We start from the raw sequence: 23881 nt of genomic DNA on the forward strand, positions 1-23881 counted from the left end.
ATTGAGTGTCTTGCTAACTGCCAATAAGTTCCACCTGTTGTCGATTCCATTTGCACAACAGCATGTAAAATTGATTATCAATCAGTGTTGCTTCAGTGGACAGTTTGATTTCACAGAAGTTTGATTTACTTGAAGCAGTGTATAAATATATATATATATATATTAATGTACACAAACATAGCCGCACAATTTTATAGGTAATTGACTTCTGCCAATTCCACTGCCACAGTCAGTCTTACAAGTCAAACAGCCAAACCACGGTGGTCACCCATGTTTTTTTTTAAACCCAACATATGGGCACCCTACAATTAGAAATATATGAAATATATATTTGCTGGCTTTTTCTGTGGCATTTCTTCTTAACCAATCACAGACTGTGTCTCAAACCACATACTATCATACAATACAGTACATATTATACTAATCACACAGTTCACAGTACTGTTATCGCCTATTGTTTCTGATGTACTACTTAGTATAGAAGTGTGCTATTGGACATTGGTAGTCAAAGTGATTTCACCTTGTTTTCTGATTTTTTTTTAGCAACAAGCAGCTCACCAGTCTTTGGTACCATATGCCTCTTCTAATTGACATATATTTAAGTGTTGAACAAAGACATTTAATTCCCAGGGGATGTTGTGGAACAATCCTGATCCAGAAGAACCCACTGTTCTGCAACACTGAGATTAATAACTGATCAGCACATTGATTTATCTACTCAGACTTTAGTAGGAAATTGAGTTTGTTAAGAAGCCATTTGCCAACTTTCCGATAAAAGTAAGTGTAATGATTGTATTTTTTACTAAAGTAATAATGATGTTTCTTTTAAGGACTTTATTTTCTCAATGTATTCGTTAAGTATTTCTAACAGTGTTAGAAACATTCTAAATATGGTTCTAGTTCTCCATGTAAAGAACACTGAGCTTTCTTCCATTTCTATGAGAATTTTTTTTCTTTATCACATGCTGAAGGTGTGATTCTTTGGTTAGTGTTTGTTATTATCACACCAGAGGTGATATGATAGGTGTAAAAGGTGCAAATGCTTTGGTTAACCTTGAGTCACAAGTGTGGAAAAAATTTGTTTTATAAGGGCTGTGTTATGCAGCGGAGTGCTGTGTATATATATACTGTTGATGCTACGCATAGAAACAAGTATCTGATCAGCCTGAACTGTCTGACTGAACCCGTCCCGATCATTTAGAATTGACTTGCAAGCTTGAGCTCCCTGGTGGCCACCGTTCTTTCCACAGCAGGTCAGTAACGTATCTTTGCACTTGTGTTGTTATTATGGTGTTATTGTGTCTAATTGGTTATCAGACAATTTCATTGCAAGTGTTTCAAGTGACTATCAATTCTTTCGCCACAAATTTATATTTTTACCCAAAAATATATTTCTTATATTTTTCTATGATCTATTTTCTATTATTGTCACATAATTGAGTTCATCAAACCCACTAAATTCTGTCTTTAGTCTTGAGCTGTATGAAGATGACTGTATTGATGGTCAGTATGCTGTTACTGCTGACAGCTTTGTCTATAAGGAAGGTAAGGGTCATTTCTACACAGTGAGTAAATCTCAAATTCATTATTAGAAGCATAAGTTTAGAGCTTGGTGGTGTGCTAGTTTGCGGATTCAGAGAGAATATCAGTCACAGCAGCAGCAACAAGCTAATGGAGACGCGTCAAAATGTACTTACATGCTTACATTTTATGAAAGCTGCCACTGAAATATCAGGTAACTGTACATTATGGTATGTTTTCAATGTGCTTGATCATTTCCTTGGTCAGGCGCTGCCCCTGGACATGGCCTACAACTCTGTGGATGACTCTTTTAGAGGCTGCAGTAAGGAAATGTCTAAATTAGTCAAGAGAAAGTTAATTGAAGATGAACAACAGCACACCCCTGGTTTCTCAACTGCCTGGACAAATGCACTTCAGAGCTGCACTAAAGGTGGACTCAATGTAAACCAGTCTGCTGCCATTTACCTGTACACTCAGGACTATTCCTTTAATCCAGAGTGCTCATATAAACAGTTCAACAAAGCCTGTAAGGAAGGAAAAGCAGCGTATCTGAAAGGAGACTTTCCGTTTTACACTCTGTATTACTTTTTGACTAAAGCTGTTCAAGCGCTCAAACAAAGAAAGTGTGTGACGGTGTATCGCAGAACCAATTATACATATAACCTAGTCGTCCCAAAACAAAGAATTCGATTCGGGTCGTTTGCTTCCAGCTCTTTGACAATGAACCTGTTTAATTATGGAAAAGTTTCCTGTTTTAGGATTAAAACTTGTTTTGGAGCCAAACTGGGAAAATACTCAGCTCTGCAACACGAGAAAGAGGTGCTCATTCCTCCCTACGAGGTCTTCCTCATCACTGACATCAACACAAAAGACCTGGCCAGAGATATGAAGTGTAAAGTCGTATACGACCTCAAAAGCGACGGTACTAAAAGTGCTCTGAACTGCAAAAAAATTGCTGTTAGTTCAGAGGATCAGCAGTGGAGCCATCTGTTTTAGCAACACTTCAGCTGGTCATAAAAAGACTGATCATAGATTAGAGGTCATTGAGAGGAAGCATCCGACTCAGTGGTCAGTTCTTATCATCTGGTCATCTTTAATAAATGCTGCATTTTACTGATTTGCACTGCGTTTGTTATGCTGAGATGCTGATGTTTGTGCTCATCTCAGAGCCTCACTGTACACCACCTGCTTCTAAATGTGTGAAATATCATATTTGCTATTAATATAGGGACAGACATTAAGTATTTCTGTTAATATACTGATTTCATTTTCATGCTCTACTTCGAGAGGAGCTAGACAACTACCACCTGCTTTAAAGTCTGAAGAGTTCAGGTTGAAAAATTCACAGAAGTCACAAAAGTTTGTGTTATAAATAATCTTTATTTGTTTTTTTTTATATGTAACTTTGTTTTATATGTGCTTTGTAATTTCTGGACTATTCCCTCTGTAAAACTCCTATATTGGCTATTATAATGGAGTGTGGGTAAGTGTTCTCTTACCTTTACTAAACAGTCAGTGATGTATGAGCTTTTTAACATTTCCACAGGATTATAAGAGGTAGACGTTATTTGTGCTCCACAAAACATCAGCATATTTTCTTTTTTTGAATGAACACTGAGCAGTATATCAGACAGAACCAGAAAAATATAGATATAAACTGATTGTGGCCATTCTGAGGATTCAGAGTTATGTAATGTTAATTAACAGAATCTTTGCTGATTATTAATAAACATAAGAGCTTATTTACTGCTGATCACTGTGTGTTTTAACTGATGTTCAATTAATTATTTATTAAATGCAAATGAACTTTGAACTGAATGTAACCGATTCTACTAACCATCCAAACTTACATATAACCCTGACCTTACCTTTCACCCAACATCTATACCTATCCCTAGCTTTAACTTTAATCCAAACTTAAACTTAACCCTAATCTTAATGTCAGCTCAAAACATTAACCAAACCTTAACCTGACCTTGAATTTGACCTTTAACAATTTTAACCCAACTGCAGCAATACAATACAGCACACAAGGACACCATGCATTACTAAAATGATGCAAGACTGAGTAAAACTATAATTACAGGCTAAGTTGCCGCCATGTTTACGGTCCATGTGCATGTTAATGTGCAACACTAATCTGCTGAGTGTTTTTCCTGTAGTCTGAATATGCAGATATCTTATAACTAATTGAAATGATCCAAGACTATGTGAAAGCTATAGGCTGTTGTTGTAGGAAAGGTAATAGCATGTAAAATGTTTTGTGATCCTGATACAGAAGTAACCAACGAACAATGTGTTCTTGCATCATGCGGCAATTCAGCCTCCTCTTCAAGCCAGGTCTGAAAGCACCATGGCACTGGCACTCACCGCCATGTGAGTGGAGGTGTTGGACTGCAGCTGTCTGCTAGGACTTGGTTATAACATAAGTAAGTCCATGTAGTCTACTGTAGGCACTGGTCGCACAATTTTACTTCTCACAAGAAGCAAAACTGGAGCTGGAGCAGGCCTCTATATGAGACCTAAACTCTGCACAAACACAAACACAGAAAGTTCATTTGGCAGCAAGTGGTTAACATAGCTGGCGCAGGCAGAGATGGTGTCAAAATGAAAAAAGAAAGTGAGCCGCTGCACGTCGTGTGTTCTGAGTGCTGAGGGCTGCTGGGTGACCACGACAGCAGAAGCTGTTATCAGTGAGAGAACAGTGGTTAAAGTCACTACTATCGGCAAACTAAGCGGCCTTGATCCAAGCACAGAAACTTTCTGTTTTAAAACAGCCGCTCTTAAGACCACAACATGGTTTTTGCTTTGACAAAAGAAAATATTCAGGGTCACCATATGTCCTAAACCTAACCTTTAAACCTAACCTGAACCTTAACTTCAGCCCAAACCTAATCCTTAACCTTAACTTTCAACCAAATCCAATCTAACCCTTAACTTCAACCATTAAAACATTAACCTAATCCTTAACCTCATCCTAACCTTAACTTTAACCCAAACCTAATCCTCACCTTAACTACAACCTTTGTTATGTTTGTCGGACTCCAGGAAGAATAGCTGCTATTGTAATAGCAGCTAATGGGGATCCAAATAAAGCAACAGTAAAACACACACAGCAAATTCATGAGTACAATTGTGAGACACATGAAATGTAAGGAGATGGTTTTAGTCATATGCTGTAAAGGCTATTTATTAGATTTGATAAATGAGTAAATGTATATATTTATATTAATGTACACAAACATTGCTGCACAATTTTATAGGTATTTGACTTCTGCCACTTCCACTGCCACAGTCTTACAAGTCAAACAGCCAAACCACGGTGGTCACCCATGTGGCCCCAGTGGGCTTTTTTAAAAAACATTTTTTTTAAACCAACATATGGGCACCCTACAATTAGAAATATATGAAATATATGTCTGCTGGCTTTTTCTGTGGCATTTCTTCCTAACAGACTGTGTCTCAAACCACATACTACTATACTATACAGTACATATTATACTAATCACAAAGTTCACAGTACTGTTATCTCCTATTGTTTCTGATGTACTACTTAGTATAGACGTGTGCTACTGGACATTGGTAGTCAAAGTGATTTCACCTTGTTTTCAGATTTATTTTTTTTTAGCAACAAGCAGCTCACCAGTCTTTGGTATCAAATGCCTCTTCTAATGTACTTATTTTTTATTGTTCAAGTGTTCAATTACATTTAATTCCCAGGGGATGTTGTGGAACAACCCTGATCCCGAAGAACCCACTGTTCTGCACATGAGTGGGCTAGGTGGGTTCCAGGTGGGAATGGGTTCTAAATGGGTTTATACGTACATTTTTAGGGGGGGGGGGTGCAATCAATGCTCCAGAATCTAGTAGAAAGCCTTCTTCCCTGGACAGTAGAGACAGATACTCTAACAAAAACAGGAAAATATCTTAATTACTGAAGAAACAATTAATGACCAGGTGTCCCAATACTTTTGTCCATATAGCATAAGGCCATACTGAACACAGACACTGAATTTCTGAATTTTATATATATTCCTAGTAGCTGTTAGAAGCCAGTCTTGATTTGAGACTCTCGTTCTCCTTCTAATGCATACTGAGCTTTCTTATCTTTGCATCAATTTTGTCACATGCTGAACGTGTGATTCTTTGTTTAGAGCTCATCACACCACAGAGAACACTGTATATGTAAAAGATGTAGATACTCTGGTTGCCCTTTAGTCACAAGTGAGGAAAAGGCAGAACTGACAACCACATTTCTAAATCTAGCAGGGGTATATAAGGGTTCTGCAGAGTTGGGCGTGAACATATCACATATATAAACTTATGGTCAGCTACGCAAAGAAATAAACCTCTCTGGTTTTAGTACAAGTTTTATGCAACTTGAACCGTCTGACCAACTTCTTGACCATCATGGTTTCATCCTGGACGATGAAATCTTAAAGCGAACATTTTCAGCAAGGTGGAGCTCACTGGTGGCCACTGCTCTTTTCACAGCAGGTCAGTAAAAGGTCTTAGTTCGTTGCTGTTAGCAAGGTCATAGTCATGAACAGAACACTGGGGGGACCAAGGTACCATTATAGGGAATTCAGTAACTCATGGGATGATTATTTAATTAGTACTATTATTATTACTATTATTAGTAGTAGTAGGCTCTGTTTGCTCAAGGGCCCAACAGCAGCAGCTTGCCAAGCCCGGGAATCGAACCCACAACCCTATTATTGATAGCCCAGAGCTCTAAGCACTGAGCTACCACTGCCCAGACTGACATCACTTGATTTAGTCTAATATTTCAGTGTTTGTGGACTCAATGATGTCATTTTCTGATAGCCCACAGATCTCCATGCTTAGTGGGCGGATTTTCCGACATTACCCAAATGGAGTAAAGTAGTATTTACTAGATAATAATCTGGAAAAAACAACCTTTCATTGAGGGATTTGAATGCAGTATAAAGCGACTGTAGATACAAATGCTGACATGAAATTAATGCGAAATCCAGGACATTTAACAACAATCCCAGCTGGATGCATTTTTTACATCCCAAAAAAGACCATGTCCTGAAAAAGGTGGAATTATAGGAAACAATACAGGGAATGTTTTTAGTTTTATATATTTTTTACAATATATTAAGGGGGGGGGGGGGCGTATCCCTCCCAATATATATTGTGACTACAGCCTTGGTTGTAGTGTTATTGTAGTTGTAGTGTAACCTTGTCTACAGTACAGTACCCCAAATATACTGTATTTATGATTAATGATTTTCAAGTGAACTGAACTGATTCTCTCTGCAGTCCTGCTGTTTATCTGTTAAAAACACCTGAGCTGTATGAAGATGACCGTGTCTGTGGTCAGTCTTTTCCTGCTTACCGTTTCATTGTCTATAAGGAAGGTAGGAGCCATATTTATTGATACCATGACTAAATCACACACCAATCACTAGAAACACAGAAACAACAGTCACAACAGCAGCATCAATTTTATTTAGACACACGAAACCATCCTTTCTCCTGAAAGCTGCCATTGAATTATCATCTAACTGTTGTGTTTTTTTTTTTAACATGCTTGATCATTCCTTCTGCAGAGCAGTGGTCAGGTTGTGCCCCTGGACATGGCTGTAAACTCCATAGACGACTCTTTTGAAGGCTGCAGTGAGAAAATGTCTAAGAAAGTCATGACTGAATACTTCGAAAAGGAAACTAAGGAAGGTTACTGTAAAGACGCCTGGAAAAATGCACTGAGTAATCACACCAAAGGCAGTCTGGGGGAATACCAGTCTGCTGCCATTCACTTGTACACACAACCCAAAGAAATTAATAAACAATGCTCATATGTCCAGTTCAACGACGCCTGCCGTGAAGGAAAGGGTGCATATGTGTCAGGTAATTTTCAGTTTTACACACTGTATTACTTTTTAACTGATGCCATTCAAAAACTAAAGAAAAGATGGACTCAAATGTGGTGTGTAACCGCATATCGCAGAACCAAACTCACATTTACCGAACTGGCCATCAAACAAAAAATCCGATTTGGGTCATTCACTTCCAGCTCTTTAAAAAAAAAGTGTATCAATTTCGGAAATGTGACCTGTTTTAAGATTAATACCTGTTTCGGAGCAAAACTGGGAAAATATTCAGCTGTCAAACACGAGGAAGAGGTGCTCATTCCTCCATATGAGGTCTTTAGAGTCACTGGCATAAAGAATCACACCAATAAGAATAAACTGTGGTGCCAGGTGGTGTATGAGCTCAAAAGTGCTGGTAAGAGGAGTGATCTTCAATGCAATAAAACAAACACAGAACCATATCCAGAAACTCTAGTGTAGTGTAACCTTTTATTAGAACTGTAATAACACCAATAACGGCTCGACCCGCCATCCCTCAAAATCTGTGGAAGACAAGCGTCCAGGCTTTTTACTGTCCTGCACCAAAGTGGTAGAACAAGATTCCCCTGGGTGTCCGAACGGCCGAGTCGCTCGCTGTCTTCAAACCCAGACTGAAGACCCTCCTCTTCCGAGTGTACTTGGACTAATAGCAGAGTACTATGGTCACCTTATTGTCTTGTGTTTAGTAATGTCTAAACTTAGAGGTATCCTTGAACTATTAGTCTATTCTAACTAGCTGAGGTTTTTCTTGGGTAAATAGCAAAACGCTACTTTTGTAAGTCGCTCTGGAGAGGAGCGTCTGCTAAATGCCTTAAATGTAAATGTAATTTAAATGTAACACCAGTAAACAGGCCAAGAGTACAGAGTACAGTGGATGGCTCTCAGAAATCAGAGAAAGGTCTTAACTTTGTTAATTGCTAAGGTCTTTAAGAGAGGCTGGTCTCAATTTTTCTAAATGTAATAAATGCTGTATATTACTGATCTGCAGATTACTGGACTTGAATCAGGTAAAGTCAGAGCTCATCTCAGAGCCTCATTTCATATGTTTTTGAATTTCAGAAACAACATTTATTGTCATTTGCTTATTTAAATTAAGAACCGTCGATGAATAACAAGCATGCAGCACAACGTAATATATTTATGAGTTTGTAGTGTAAATATATGTGATGGTTGTGTTTGTAAATCAGTGAGCAAATGTCACCAGCTTTCTTCTGAGTGGAGCGAAAACATTTACTTTGCTTAATAAGGTGAAGAGTAAAGTATTCCCTCCTAAACACCACATCAACAGGTGGCTGTTTCAATAATAATTTAAATATTCTTGTGCATGATTGCACATTTTACTTGTGGACATGTTACAGAGAGTTTATGTTTATATTATTTGTTTACTTTTTAGTCTTTATAATTTTCTTTTTTTCTTTACAATTACTAGAATTCCATTTAAATAAATAAACCTTGATTTGTTCTACTTCTTGTTTCAGTTTTTGCTTATCATTTCAGTACATACTGAGTTTGAAAGTCTGTAGGTTCGCCACAAAGTGAAAAACAAGCAATAATTCCATCCCTATAGCAGCGGCCTGGCGTGCAAAGTTTTCCCAGAAGAGTAGATGCTGTTACTGCAGCAAAGAGGGGACATTATGTCTTATACTTGTAACTATTCTGCTAATAGGGAGTAAATCATTACAGAAACTACATTCTCCTCGAGTTCTGCTGGCCCAAAGCAAGTGTTAAGATCATCTTAAGAGGCAGAGAGAGTGTTTATGAATTTATGAATCACTTGGTCATTTAAGAATCATTTTTGTGCCACAGTACTGAAGTCTCCTCTTGATCCCATATTAATATGACTGAGCTTCTGGCTTTCTGCTAGTTAAAGTTATTGTACTGGTGTGATGTTACTGCTCATCACAGAGCCATTACTGGTGGCCTCCTGCTTCTAAACCCTTTTAATTCAGAGCGTGTAATACTGATACCTTTTTTGGCTCGTTGGTGTGTTGCTAAAATGATCTGCATTAGTTCTGGACTATTTTCTTTGTTATCTGGGTTATCTGTTTTTTTTTTCTTAAACACTACAGCATTATAAACTTGAAAAGCATCTTATCTGGGCTTCTGGGGACCAAAACCTTGTCACACATCCTTGCAAATGTCCAATATATCCAAATCAGATCAGGTAAATTCAAGACAAAGCTGACAGATATTCAACTATTTGGAGTAAGGGGAGTTCTGAGAGCAAGAATCCAAAAGCTTTTCTTAAACCTTGCAGCATTATAAACTTGCTTGTGCTTTAGGCAGGTGTTTGCCATGTTGTACATTTAGTGTTTATAAATGAGACTGCAGCTATTTTTCTTACAGAAACTTGATATTATACATTAGACTGATGCTAGTAGACTGATCATACTGTACGGTGGAAGACCTACCTGCCAACACCTGCTTAAGGGGCTTGAGAGGGACAATTAATTTCCCATAAAAAATATTTATAAAAAATGGGAAAAAATGGGATGTTTCCCATACTTTAAGAATTGGTAGGGAAGTAGATATTTTAGAAAATGGTTAATCGTGCATTATCCAAAATCTTTGAATTTCAATGTCAATACATAGACTCCATATGATCAAATTCCCAGAGTTTGGAATATTTAGCTCTGTATTTGAAAGGTGAAAGGTGCACGTATTTGTCACTGTACAGTGTACAGCGAAATGTGTCCTCCGCATTTAACCCATCTGGTAGTGAACACACACTCACACACACACATGTGTTAGGGGCAGTGAGTACAGACACACACCCAGAGCGGTGGGCAGCCAACTCCAGCGCCCGGGGAGCAGAGAGGGTAAAGGGCCTTGCTCAAGGGCCCAACAGTGGCAGCTTGCCAATCGAACCCACAACCCTGTTATCGATATCCCGGTGCTCTAACCGCTGAGCCACCACTGCCCCGTAATGGATGAAGTGAGGGATCTCCAGGTCTGAGCACGGTACAGTGAATAGCAGTAAAGTTTGTTGTTGATTGATGCATTTGGAATTAATACAACTGACCCCATTACACCTGGCCACCTCTCCCCTACACCACTTTTGTTTATTTGCTGTATTTAAAGTCTGTCTGTCCTAAGCCTTTTCAACAGCACTCTGACCTTAGTTTTGATTTTGCTGTTCTGCAGTAACCCTCCTCTAACCTTGGACTGTATCGCTGGTCCTGCATTTATATTTACATTTATAGAGAAATATTTAGTCTGTCTTAGGGTCAACTTTGTGAGTAAATTAAAACTCACATTCACTGAAAACCCAGGAAGTCATAGGACAGAACTAGTATCATGTCCCATGACTTTTGTCATGAAGCCAAACAACGCTGCAGTGAGATGCTGGGTGTGCGCTGGGGGCCTGTATTGATCTGGATGTGATTTCTGCCACAGTCAATTGTCTGTTTGTATGGTGAAATCTAGCCAGAAGCCTCCAGTCACAATCATTAAGCACCTGTGGGCAGACACTGCACTGTCCACTGGGGGTGGAAATGGCATTTTCCTGGTATACATGACACTGTGGACCAAGGAATGTTAAATATCCAGACAACTTCGGAAATCGAATGTCCCATCCACCTGGCACCCACTATCAGGCCTTGTTCGAGCACCGATAATTCACATCGCCTTGCCATTAGCACACTGGCCAGCGTTCAACCTCACTCACAAGATAACACCTCACAGATTATACAGGTGTGGGCGATCCCAAGACGTCCTCTGAGGTAAAAGTTCCTGATCACTTTACATACTGCTAGACCATGACTTCTGGAATGTCTGTGTACATTCCCACCCTAGAGCCCACCCCCTTCACCTTTAGCAGCTTAGAATTCATTACCTGGTGTCAGCCTGGAAAAGCACCTTATCTGGGCTTCTGGGGACCAAAACCTTGTTGCACATCCTTGCCTTCATGCTCTTTTATGTATTAGTTTCTTGGTTTTGCCTAATCAGTACTTCACGGCCTCACTGAATGTAGTGACAGAGCTGACTAGCAAGTGAACCCAAATGTCCAATATATCCAAATCAGATCAGGTAAATTCAAGACAAAGCTGACAGAAATTCAACAATTTAGAGTAGGGGGAGTTCTGAGAGCAAGAATCCAAAAGCTTTTCTTCTTTCACAATAAATTTCAATACAAAAACAAGATTTGCTACATTTTTCTGAACATGTAAATTGTGGTTACAGTAGCTGCGCTCCAATCTATAGGCAAAGTACAGCCCAGAAATGCAACCTATGTTTGGGGTAATTTGGAGGACCCAACTGTTGTACCCTTCCTTGCCCTTGTATACCCACAGTTCTCTGTGCACAAAAAAATAAAAATAAACAGCACAGTGAATAAATGAAAAAATTAAGTTTTTCTGGGGACGTCCGGGAGTTTTTGTAGGACAGTCCTACTATGGACCTGCCCTACCTGCAGCCTTGGGCTTTAGCATGCAGAAATTGTATATGAAGGCATCTGGTTGTAGCTAATCAAACTTACTAACTAACTTACAATTTGGGCTTTACAATTGCGCTCATCACACTTTTATTGTGCTCAAGACTAGGCTGCATAGGTTTTAAGTGGCTTTCAATGGAAATAGTACAAATGATGAATGGATGAGAGGTCAAGTCAGGTGTTCTGCCAATGTATCATATTGACCTAGAGAGAGTGTAGGAGTAAAGAGGTTTTTTTGAGGAAAGCAAAAGAGCACTTTAAATAATGGATTGAAGGATTTAAGAACTTAAAGGAAAGTGAAGGATTCTTTTTAAATTACTATTAAAAATAATTTTTAGTTACATAAACTACATTACATTAACCTCAGTAATTATTTTCAGTTCTTTTTGTTATAATTGTAAAACTGTAATAGTTTTACAGGATCACTAGTATTTAGCATTACTTCAAAGTCAGTGCCTTGCTGAAGTAACCCCCTAATGGCCTCAGTTTTATCTGGATTACAAATTATGCCTACAAAGATCCATAGTTCCAGACAGTATTTGTAATGCAAACCCACTTAATTTGAATGTAAAAAGCACTATTTTTGTCTTGTCTGTCCACAAACCCTTTCTCTACATACAGGCTGGGCTGTTCTCTGATGCTCTGATGTTTTTTTTCTTCAGTAATAGCTGAACTGTCCCAAACACAGTTTGAGTAGCAAAAAGATCTCATAAAATTTGCACACTTGACTAAAAGTGTACCTCAACAGTTAGTAGTATTTGCACAAAGACACTTTATACAGATTGTATGCTTCACAAAAGGCACTGGAGTTGCTGTTTTGCAGATATTCATACTGTTGTACTGTTCATACTACAGCCCCTGCCACTGGTGGTGCTGTACTCGAAGACAAATTGAGAACACAGTGTCGATACAGCAATGTTCATGCTGATTTTCTCTGTTATGGAGCTTCTTATGATAAGATTTGTTAGTATTAGGTTTAGCTGAGACCGGCGGTGAGGAATGTCCTTGTCTAGGCAGTGCCTGGGTTATATGAGGCCACTTTCATTTCCTCACAGATGATCAAACAGTGCTTTTATGCAGAAAAAGTGAACATTTGATGATTTACAGGTAGAATTATATTTGTACTGTAATTTAATTAATTTCTTCACAGTACAAAATATCAAAACATCATTTGTAACCTATACAGTAAATGTGCCTGTGTTAAATGGTGTAAGGTGTTTACTTAGTTTAGAGAGTCATCGCAAAAACAATCCTTTTTTGGCAGAAGGGATTAGAAAACAAATATTTGTTGTTTTTCTGTGGCAGGTTAAAGGTTCTTCACTGCCCTAGAAACAACAAATGAAAGAGAAACTGAACTGCTACTATCTTTAAACAAAGGTAAATATGTAGAAGCAACACAGTTCAAACACGCTGTTCTTAACATTCATCATGATGTGTACTCCACAGGTCAGATTCAGAGCAATGTATCATTTAATTTAAGTCAATGACAGCATTATAGGCACACTATAGAAAGATAAAATCAAAGAGAAAATTAAATCTCAACTAAACTACAACTAATTTTAATAAGTGAAACCAGAAGTGAAGCAGAGCACATTACAGTACAATATGCCTTTACAGGTCAAATATACTGTATGGAATTCCCTTGAAAATCATATAAACCCACCTGGACAATGAAACTACAGTTAACGCACTGCTGAATAGAGTTTCAAGAAGTTGGAAATATACATTTACATGTAAGGCGTTTAGCAAACAATCTTCTCCAGAGCGACTTACAAAAGTGCTTCACTGTTTACTCAGAAAATACCCTTAGCTAGTTTGTATCAGCTACAATCTAAAATATACAGTTGCCAAATACAAAAGTCAGTATGGAGACCACGTAATACACTCTGGCTGAATGTCAAACAGATCAAGTAAGACAATTGTAAGCCTTCACTGCAAGTGCTGATTTAAATACTAAATACTAAAAAAGATGAGTTTTCAGTTGGCATAATACCAGCACTCATAATATTTATTACAACAAATATCTTCAGTCTGCATAACATCCATTACACATTACATCGTAATTATATGTCTAAATCCTACATTATTGCATGGCATATTTACAACAACCACATTCTGTTTACACTAAAATGCAAAAATTTTCCTAAATTTTTATTAAATCCTTAGAATTTTTGCTCTAAAGCTCACATTTCTTAAACCCTGTGTAGATTGTACACCTGACACTATTACATTCAATTCTTAGAAGACCCATAAGATAGTAAAATAATTTGTCCTTGTGAATACATTGTTCACATTTCAGGACATTCACTGTTCCCTGAGGAAGTTTTAGGGCTTCTAAAATGTTCTAAAATGTTAAACTGTGGAGAAACGTCTTAAACGTCTTCTTATTTTTTTTTTTAGAAGAAAAAGGTTTCTTGAAGGTTCTTCAAAGCACCTTTAGAGGAGCCTACTACTTTTATTGTCTGTCTGTCATTGTAATTATTAATTGCAATTAAGCAATTGTATTAACACAAATGTGAATTCTTCTCTCTCAACATCGCTCATTATGCTGTAATTGTATTAAAGCTAGGATATGGTTTCAATTGAAGGGATGTGTCCATGTGAATCATTGGAACATGCCATGAAGTCTAATATGGTCTAAAAAAAACAATTTCAGAAACTTCTCCTCCCTAAAGAAATCACATTCTAAAAATGCCCACCGATAGCATCTACATCTCATCAAGCCTTGATCAAGCTTTGTGCCTTCATACTGCTTCACAGTCCATCAGCTAATAGCTTAACCCTCCTGAGATGTTACAGGTTGAATTGACCTGTAAAAAAGTTTCAAGATACAGGAAAAAAAAGAATCTATGAGGATAACTCATTTTCCACTGTAGGATGTAGGAAGGATGTAAGATCACTGCAGATGGACTCAAACCAACATTAGAGAAAAAAAAGGCACTGGAGCTTGAGCAAATAACATTGATTATTTAGACTGTAGTAGAAAGTCCTAAAGAGTTGCGTAAAAGGATATTGAGGAGGTGGGTTTAACTCTTTATACACATGTACAAAAGGGCTGAGGCTTTATGTGCTCTCACACAAAATAAGCTGACATCCTCACAAGACAAGATCTTTTGGAAACAACTGAGTAAGTGTCTAACATTTTATTTTATTAAAAATAGCGAGTGCTTGTCTGGTTTCTTTTAAATTCCAATATAATTTAACCCATGTCAGTTCACTACAAAGTGGACAGTTTTATATAAAATCTAGCCCAGAGTATCAAAAACTCTTAAACTTTTGCCTAAGAACATTCTCCAACAGCAACTGCTCCCAATGCTTTAGGTGCAATTTTGGCTATGGACAATGCTTTTTCCAGCAGGACAACGCACCTTGTTACAAGGCAGAAGTGATCAAGTCGCTTGGTGAACACAACATTGAAATTTTGGGTCCAATATTTGGGGAAACTCCCATTGAAAACAAGGGTGGACAAACAAAAACACAGAATGGGTTGCAATCAGTCAATAGTTTGTCCAGAACCTGACATCCAGCAGGCCAATGCAATTTGCAGAAGTCTTAAAAAAGACGGGTGACATTGTAAATATTAACTTTGCTTTAACTGGATGTATTTGTCAATAAAAAAGCTTCAAAACTTACGAAATGCATATTATTGTACTTCAGTATACCATATAAACATCTCACTAAAGCATCTAAAAAAACTAAGGCAGTAAATTTTGTGAAAAACAAAATAGGACATGGTATCTTGGCACACTTTTGTGGTCTGTTAATACAACTTAATCATTGCTCCCTGATCATGTGTATCCCTTAATGGTCACAATTTACACATCTTCTAATGTGAAGTGTCTTTTAGCACGGTAATGCACCAAATTTGGGGAAAGCTTTGGAGCATAACTTATGTAATAGGTATGATTCTGCTTCAATAGACAAATGTTTCCCATACCCTCAGCTTAAATTGTGAAAACATGCTCTGCTGGTAATTTAGCTTAAGAGAGCTACGTTCTTAAGTATGAATGGTTTTGTATTGTAATTAACATCAGAGGAAGGGCAGTTAGTCAAAATTATTATCATAATTGCATTCAGAAAGGTATCATCATTTTACATTTCTTATACCTAAAGGATCCGGTTTCAATTTTTTTTGTATTAGTTTTGATCTGTATGCGAAATCCAGCAGAATATTTCACTTTGAGTACTTCAAGAATATAGTAATAGTAAGTAAATATAGTAATATTTGAGTAAATTACTATTCTCAAACAACATCAACATAAAATATGCTTGTTTACTTTTGAATTAAATTATGAACACAAAAACACTAGTAAATGAACTGATGGACTGAATAGACACAATAAGCAGTTGTTTGGCACATCCATAGCAGCTTAGAAACATAATGATACGGGTCCTACAAGTGTATTTCTTTAAAGACTGTTTGATCCTTCTCCTTCTCTCTGCAGTTTGTGGCCTGTCTATTAGCAAAGACTTGAGCTGTGAGCTTGAGAAGATGAATGTGTCTGTGGTCAAAGGTATGCTGCTCCAGCTTGCAGCTTTTGTGTACAAATGGATGGTAGGTGTCATACAAGTTATCTGAGAAAGCTTTAGGGGTTCTAAAATTTGAAACTGTGGTGAAATATCTTAAGGTGCTTAGAAGAAAAGGGTTCCTCTAAGGTTCTTCAAAGCACCTTCAGAGGAGCCTACTACTTCTATTGTCTGTCTGTCATTAGCTACTGTATTAACACAAATGTGAATTCTTCTCTCTCAACATTGCTCATTACGCTGTAATTAGGGCACTGTAGAATAATAAGAATTGAAAATAGAATTAAAGCCAGGGAATTGTTTTAATTAAAAAGGGGTATTTCAACCATAGCATTATTTGGTCAAATTCATTTTCATAATTTCATTCAGAAAGGTACCATGATTTTACATTTATTACACCTAAAGGATCAGGTTTTAAACTTTTTTGTATTACTTTTGATCTGTATGGGAAATCCAATAGAATATTTGGACAGTGATTGGACAGTGACCCTGGGATTGACTGGGGACACTGGGTTAAATTTGTAATTGGGCCAAGAGGATCACAATACTGATTTAGAAGCAACAACTGCAACAACGTACTTAATGCCATTTTATCATGGTTACAACATATAATAGTCTGTCAGTCATTTTGTACCAGATTAATTGATGTGTTTTGTCATTTCTCCTGCAGAGTGGTGAAGAGGTTCTGCCCCTAAACATGGCTGATGACTCCGTGGATGACTCTTTTGAAGGCTGTAGAGATTCTATGCACGCATTAGTGTTGTCAAATTACACAGACTATGAAAAAGAGCATACGCCTGGTTTCAAAGCTGCCTGGGAAAATGCACTTAATAACGACGCTAAAGATGAACTCAACATAAACCAGTCTGCTGCCATTTATCTGTATACAGAAAATTGTTACGTTAATATAGATTGCTCATTTAAAGAATTTAACACTGCTACTCGTAAGGGAAAAGGAGCGTACAAGTCAGATCACTTTCAGTTTTACACCCTGTTTTTCTATCTGACTGACGCTGTTCAGCAACTCAATCTAAGGCATAAGAAGTGTGTGACCACATATCGCAAAACTGACAAAACATTTGAAACTGATGTTTTCAATAAAACTATTAGATTTGGGTCTTTCACCTCCAGCTCGTTGGACTTGAATATCACTGGATTTGGAGAAGACTCCTGCTTCAATATTACAACTTGTCTCGGAGCGGAGGTGTACAACTATTCAAGATATCACATCGAGAAAGAAGTGCTCATTCCTCCATACGAGGTCTTTCGTGTTACTGCCGTTAAAAACAAACATGAGCAGAAAGACCTTTGGTGCAATGTGGTATATGAACTCGAACATGCTGGGAATAAGAGTGATCTTAGATGCAGCAAAGTGATTGGTAGGCCATCAGTATTGAGGCCTCATTTATCTGAAACCAGTTTTGGCAAGTAACGTAACCAGAATAAAATATGATAAGAGTTAAGTATGTATAATCAGAATAAGATTCATGACAATACTGGGCTGTATAAAAGGTACTTACTGATTATTTTATTGAACAGAATGCTTTCAGATCTTTGAGCAAAAGGTGATAAACAAGGAGAAATCTCATGAAAATGAGTATTTATTTATAGAGAAGTCATCTTCCCCTAAATATTAATAACTTTCATGACCTTATCATGACAATATCTGAATCAACAATTCCCATCATTTAAAAATCAGCTTTTCACATTATTGAGAAGAAGGTTGAGCCTACTCCACTGATTTTATACATATATTATAAATTAGCAACTGTTAGGTACTTGGATTCAAGGCAGGACTGTGTGTCAAAAATATACATACAACAAAATATGCTTGTGTCCCATTAATGACAGTTTTTGCTCCCTATCTCACTGTAGAATCATGAACACTAACTTTAGCTGACAGTACAGATACAGTACCTGCAGTTCCTTGGTTGTTCTCCTGGAACCTGTGGAAGCTTAAGGCCTATCCAGACAGCATTCAATTTACACTGGGTTCTGGAGTAATTCTCTCTTTCACAGGGTCTCCCGTGATTTTATTCCCGTGCAGACTGATCATGTCTCTGTTTTACCTCCATTGTTCTATAGTTCTAAATTGTTCTAAATTATCCACCGTTTTTCACTGAACTCAGCAATTGTCCCTTCCAGATTTACATCTCTTACACCCTCCAGTGTCTCTTTGACAGTTTGAATACAGCTGTTGTAAATGTGACTGCTACCTCTGGAGATTTTATTGCTGTCCAGATGTGAGTTTAATCACTAAGGGGTTGTGTAAAATGTGTTAACGGATTTAACTAATTCAATCCGAATAGGGCTTTACTGGATGTGGTGAGGCCACTTCTGGGAAGATTCACAGACTTCCTAGGCCTCTCAATTTGGGAACTGGCTTCCTACCACAAGCAGAAGACAAATCCTGAGCTCTCCCCCTCTCTTACAGTCTTCCCCCAAATCACCATAAGCTGAAGACATGGTCCGAACTAGCAAAGGGCCAATATGTCTACAGAGCTACTGTTATTTTGGTGCAGGTCTGGCCTTTTATAATCGGACTAATTAAAGGCATGGCAAATCTTTATATGCCATTGATGGGGTTGTTTTCGAATACTGTACATATTTTTTATGCATTATACACGGTTTCCAAAAATATTTGAAAAAGTAAAAGGTAGCTGTATTAAGTCCAGTTTGAAAAGGCAGTATTCAGAGAACAGAGGCTATAATTCTGAGTACCATACATATTCCTAGCTTTTGCAGTCCATCCCAACACTGATCTTAACATATCTGTTCTGAGTGTACAAGTCATTATGCATACTATTGATTTCAGTGAACAAAAAACACTACTGTGTTCTGGTTGTGCGATGACAATATAAATGATTAGTTAACATTTGCAGAAAATAAATGCTTAATAAATGCTTGCCTTTTTGCTCCTGCTTAACTGAGTATAAAGAAAATGAATCTAATCACAATCTAAGCCACACTGTAAAACATGCGGATTTGCAAAAATGGTCAAAGGAGTCAGGGCAGAGGTCAAAACCAAAACTGGCAACCAGATCAAACAGAAAGGACAAAACAGCAAGAATGAATCCAAGCACAAAACCAGGGATAGCACTTGGTATGCAACAAGAAAGCGTATCAGGACCTCAGGTCAGGTGAGTTTTACTAAAAACATGTGAGACTGAACACAGGTGAACATAGTTGGTCATGTGGGTCTAGTGAATAGTCTGGGATTGGTTGTCTGAGGACATGTGATGATGACCTGGGGGTTAAATCATGGATACAAAATATGCCAGGTTTGGAGTGCTGTACATGGTAGTATGGGCTTGGGAAGTTTGACTTGCAAATACATACAGGAGCATGATGAACAGTAATTCAACTTAAACAGCAGCATGGTGTGAAAGGCATTCTGGTATATCTGGCTGCCCCCAAGTCCATACAATTCAGGTGCACGTATTTGTCACTGAACAGTGTACACTGTACAGCGAAATGTGTCCTCCGCATTTAACCCATCTGGTAGTGAACATACACTCACACACACACACGTGTTAGGGGCAGTGAGTACACACACACACACCCAGAGCGGTGGGCAGCTAACTCCAGCGCCCGGGGAGCAGAGAGGGTAAAGGGCCTTGCTTCACCTCCTGATGCATCCTCGACAACATAGTCGGAGCAAAAACACATCCAGGCGTTTAGACAGTTATTGGTTAGATGCAGAATTTGGAATGGAACAGTATTTGGGCTGGGACTCTTGACATTTCGCAAGTCCACAAGAACGCAGATTAAGAAATGCCCCCAGGAAGTGCAGTTTGTAAGGCTGAAGGTGATGGAGGAAGAGTGGGGGAAGTGTGACAGTTTACAAGCTGTTATACTTGCCAAAGGAGGTGTAATTAATACTGACAATGCAGGGAGCCTAAACATTTGCTTCAGGCCTTTTTGGTATTTTGAAATGGCAAAAGACAAAAATTAAAAAGCTATCCTGCTTAAAATATTAAAGAAATGCTTTATCTTTAAATCTAAGTCTTTTGAGGTGACCAAACATTTGCATGTCATCACATATTCGTCACCTGATGTTATGTAAAATTACTTGCATGCTTCATGTATGCCGTTAGTTCACACCATAGATGATGCACTATATTGACAAGAGTATTGGGATACCTTATCATTCATGGTTTCTTCCAAAAGCAATGGTACTATCCTGCTTTTCTTGGAGTAACTGTCTCTACTGCCCAGGGATAAAGGCTTTCTACTAGATTTTGGAGCACTGCTGTGAGGATTTGATTGCATTCAGAAACAAGAGCATTAGCAAGGTCAGGATGTTGGATGATCACAACCCCACCTCAATCCCAATTCATCCCCAAAGTACTCGATGGAGCTTCATCATTCCAGAGAACACAGTTCCACTGCTTCCCAGTTCAACGCTGGGTGCTTGTACTTGTCTAGTCTATAAAGACTAGACAAGCTGTGTGTGTGTGCACTTAAACATCTGTGCCAGCAATGCGTTCAACTTGAAGTAACTGAACGCATTTATTAGAAAGGGTGTCCACAAATATTTGGACATATAGTGTATGTGTAAAAGATGCAGACACTTTGGTTACAACTGAGTCACATCCAATGATTCTTCAAGTTCCAACCTTATGTTCTATTAGGGCCAAAAGACAAGCGAGAAACACTCTAAGATGAGAGCAAGACTGAGAGAGATGTCCAAACAAACCAAAAACAAAAGCAATGACCAAGCCTGACCTTACCTCAATCAGTGGTACACCAAAACTGAGGCCAACAAAGCAGCTACATCAAGATGTGTTTGGTCTGGCCAGTGGGAAGACATTCTGAGGAATTGTACCTCAGAATCAGTCCAACATCACCTTGTTCCTTTGCTTAAGCTCCACCAATCAAAACTCGTCCAACCCAGGTCCTATTAAGGGATAAGTGAAAAACAGAAGAGCAGAGAAACAAAAAGATGCATATTAAGGATATCGAAAACTGAAAATAAATTGTGTGTGTAAAATAGAATGACAATATATGGACAAAAGTATTGAGACACCTGCTCATTCACTGCTACTTCTGAAATCAAGGGTGTTAAAAAGAGCTTGTCCTGCTTTTGCTGGAGTAACTAGATCTACTGTTTAGGGATGTTTTTTTTTGGAGCCATGCTGTGCACGCATTTGCATATCTGTGACAGCAATGGCTGTGACTTAAAGTAGCTGAAAACACTTATTAGAAGGGGTGTCTGCATATTTTTGGACATACAGTGTGCAATCTGCAACTGTAGTAGAAACAACTACTATAGCATAAGTGATGGTGTTTTAGTTTCAATTACAATCTGCATGGAAGGTTTGACGAGAACTTTGTTCTACCAAACAAACATCCACTTAAATCATAAAATCAATAAATCATAACCCTAAATACCAAAGAACCGATACTCAGAAAAGGGACAGTGAGCTCTCAAGCTCTCTCAAGTTTCTGTTTTGTCTAAATAGGCTGATACCCTGGTTAAAGATCACGCTGAAGAAAGGCCACATGAGAAAGAGAAGCTACTGTTGCAGATGTCAAACAATGGAAAGTGTTCTTGTGCAAGACACCTATTCAGCCTCCTTAGAGACATAAGGGAAAGCACCATGGCACTGGCAGTCACTGACATTATTAAGGAGCTGATGTACTGCCATATCAGTGGTGTTACCCATTACTTATCATATGTTGAACCACCTAAAATAATCTTTCTGGAATTAAAAGTGACATAATATTAACCATAACCAACTTGTGCTGTACACTGGTCCTCCAGGTCCTGAAGAACCCAACAACTAGTGTAAATCATTGCCAGAGGAACAGAGGCTGTTAGTGCATACGCACTGCCTATTAATACTCTTGATTTAAATATAAACTCAAATATAAACTCAATACATAGAAGCTTGCTCACTAAACTCTGTAGAGAAGCTTTTTAATAATGTTACCTCTGTTGTCTGAATACAGACTAAACACATGCTACTGTTTTATACTAATAAAGGTGCACCATTTTTCATTTTTAAACCTCTTAAATATAGAAGTACAATTCAAATGATTTTTTCAGAGAGGAGAATAAATCTGTGGTTCCCAACATTGGTCCTTGCCTATCCCCTATCCTGCACAATATCCTCAAACTTTCCCTCAAAAGAACAGTGGGGACAAACTAAAGTTCTGCTAGAAGGGCTGGAAAAAATTCCTATCCCCAGGCAATCCCCAGGAAACACTGGATCAGAGGCAGGGTGGTAATTTTGGCCAAGCTGAGCATGCCCTTGAAAACCATAAAGCCCAGACACTATACCTTCAAGGCATGTAACGGACTTCTCCAGCTTAACTTACAGGAGGTTTCCCAGTAATAGCTCTAGTAACAGCCTTAATGACATACCTGATCAGGTTGTAGACACTGTGAAAGTCTAGTTTAGAGGCCAAACAACACAAACAACTGGGGTGGCATTGTTTCCAGGCATTGGTTGATGGTCCTAGACTTTCACAGTGTCTACAACCTGATCAGTCAAGCAGGGGGCATTATAAATATTAGGTAATGCTGTTTGGGCTCTTGAACACATGTAATGTCTACCTCAAGGACATACTCATTTTCAGCTGGTGAATGAGTATGTAGGGAGGCAGAATCTGGGCCTTCTCTTTACTAAAAAACCTCTTGAGGTCCCAGTAGTCCCCAAGAGGTCTGGACTGACTGGGTGCTGGGGGGGTAGGGCACTCCCACTGTGGAGCCCAGCATGGAATGGATCTAACATGAAGGCCCCCAGACAAACTAAAATGGGTAAATTAGCCAAGGCAAGAGTTTTGTTGTTACAGCCATGCTGTAAGCACTGCTTTCTCACTACGAGAGCCCACTATCAACATGGCCTTAACAAAAGGTTCAATAGGCAATATTATGAAAGGTTTAGTGCATAGACTGCAAAACCAGGAGGTTGTGCAGGCTACTGTAGATCTTCCTGTGTGGAACTGGGAGGAACTGGGAGGGCTGCTTCTCAAAACCAGTGAGCACTGCAAGAGAAATCCTCTTCCGGAGCCTTCCGGATCCCCAGCATATCTATTTGGGGAAGCCACACGTAAATCTCTCTATTTAGAGACTGGGTTAGTAGAAGAAAGAGGAAGTGCAGTAACAGGCTGGGCAGCTTCCATTAGGGCCTTGGTTAAGCAACCTAGTACTTCAGGACTGTCTTTAACAACGTTCCACTCTGCTGGGTTTATGATGGTGACACCTTTTCTATCATGGGATGGTCAGGGAGCCCACTCAACTGCAAAGAAAAAACTAAAGAACTAAATGACCTAAATGATAATTATATATGTATACATGTATTAGAGTTAATGTGTAGATAATGCTTAGATGAGCATAATATCTGAACAAAATAAGCGTGGATTGGATGTGTTGGGCGACACTGCCTCACTGTCATTGCCCTCTACCGGTAGCAAGGAGCATAGGTTGACCCCTTACAAGTTCATAATGCAATTAAGAAATGGCAGTTAACAAGAACGCAATGTTAGTGAGTCTAACAAGATGCTTGCAGATGTAAAA

The 23881-nt window shown here is 38.5% G+C and overlaps 3 protein-coding genes across 3 annotated transcripts; all 3 read left to right on the plus strand.

The window, feature by feature from the left end:
* The first annotated feature begins 1171 nt into the window (after positions 1-1171).
* LOC140554246 (T-cell ecto-ADP-ribosyltransferase 1-like) lies at positions 1172-3334 on the plus strand. The gene is made up of 3 exons (XM_072677117.1): positions 1172-1253; positions 1472-1545; positions 1789-3334. The coding sequence occupies exons 2-3, from the start codon at positions 1483-1485 to the stop codon at positions 2515-2517; spliced, it is 792 nt and encodes a 263-aa protein (XP_072533218.1). The 5' UTR covers positions 1172-1253; positions 1472-1482; the 3' UTR covers positions 2518-3334.
* A 2555-nt stretch (positions 3335-5889) lies between these two features.
* LOC140554247 (NAD(P)(+)--arginine ADP-ribosyltransferase 1-like) lies at positions 5890-8865 on the plus strand. The gene is made up of 3 exons (XM_072677118.1): positions 5890-6018; positions 6811-6908; positions 7101-8865. The coding sequence occupies exons 2-3, from the start codon at positions 6846-6848 to the stop codon at positions 7839-7841; spliced, it is 804 nt and encodes a 267-aa protein (XP_072533219.1). The 5' UTR covers positions 5890-6018; positions 6811-6845; the 3' UTR covers positions 7842-8865.
* A 7459-nt stretch (positions 8866-16324) lies between these two features.
* Positions 16325-17788, plus strand: LOC140554320 (NAD(P)(+)--arginine ADP-ribosyltransferase 2-like). The gene is made up of 2 exons (XM_072677204.1): positions 16325-16387; positions 17027-17788. The coding sequence occupies exons 1-2, from the start codon at positions 16325-16327 to the stop codon at positions 17786-17788; spliced, it is 825 nt and encodes a 274-aa protein (XP_072533305.1).
* Positions 17789-23881: the final 6093 nt, after the last annotated feature.

This window comes from Salminus brasiliensis, chromosome 4, assembly GCF_030463535.1.
Source record: "Salminus brasiliensis chromosome 4, fSalBra1.hap2, whole genome shotgun sequence".
NCBI lineage: Eukaryota > Metazoa > Chordata > Actinopteri > Characiformes > Bryconidae > Salminus > Salminus brasiliensis.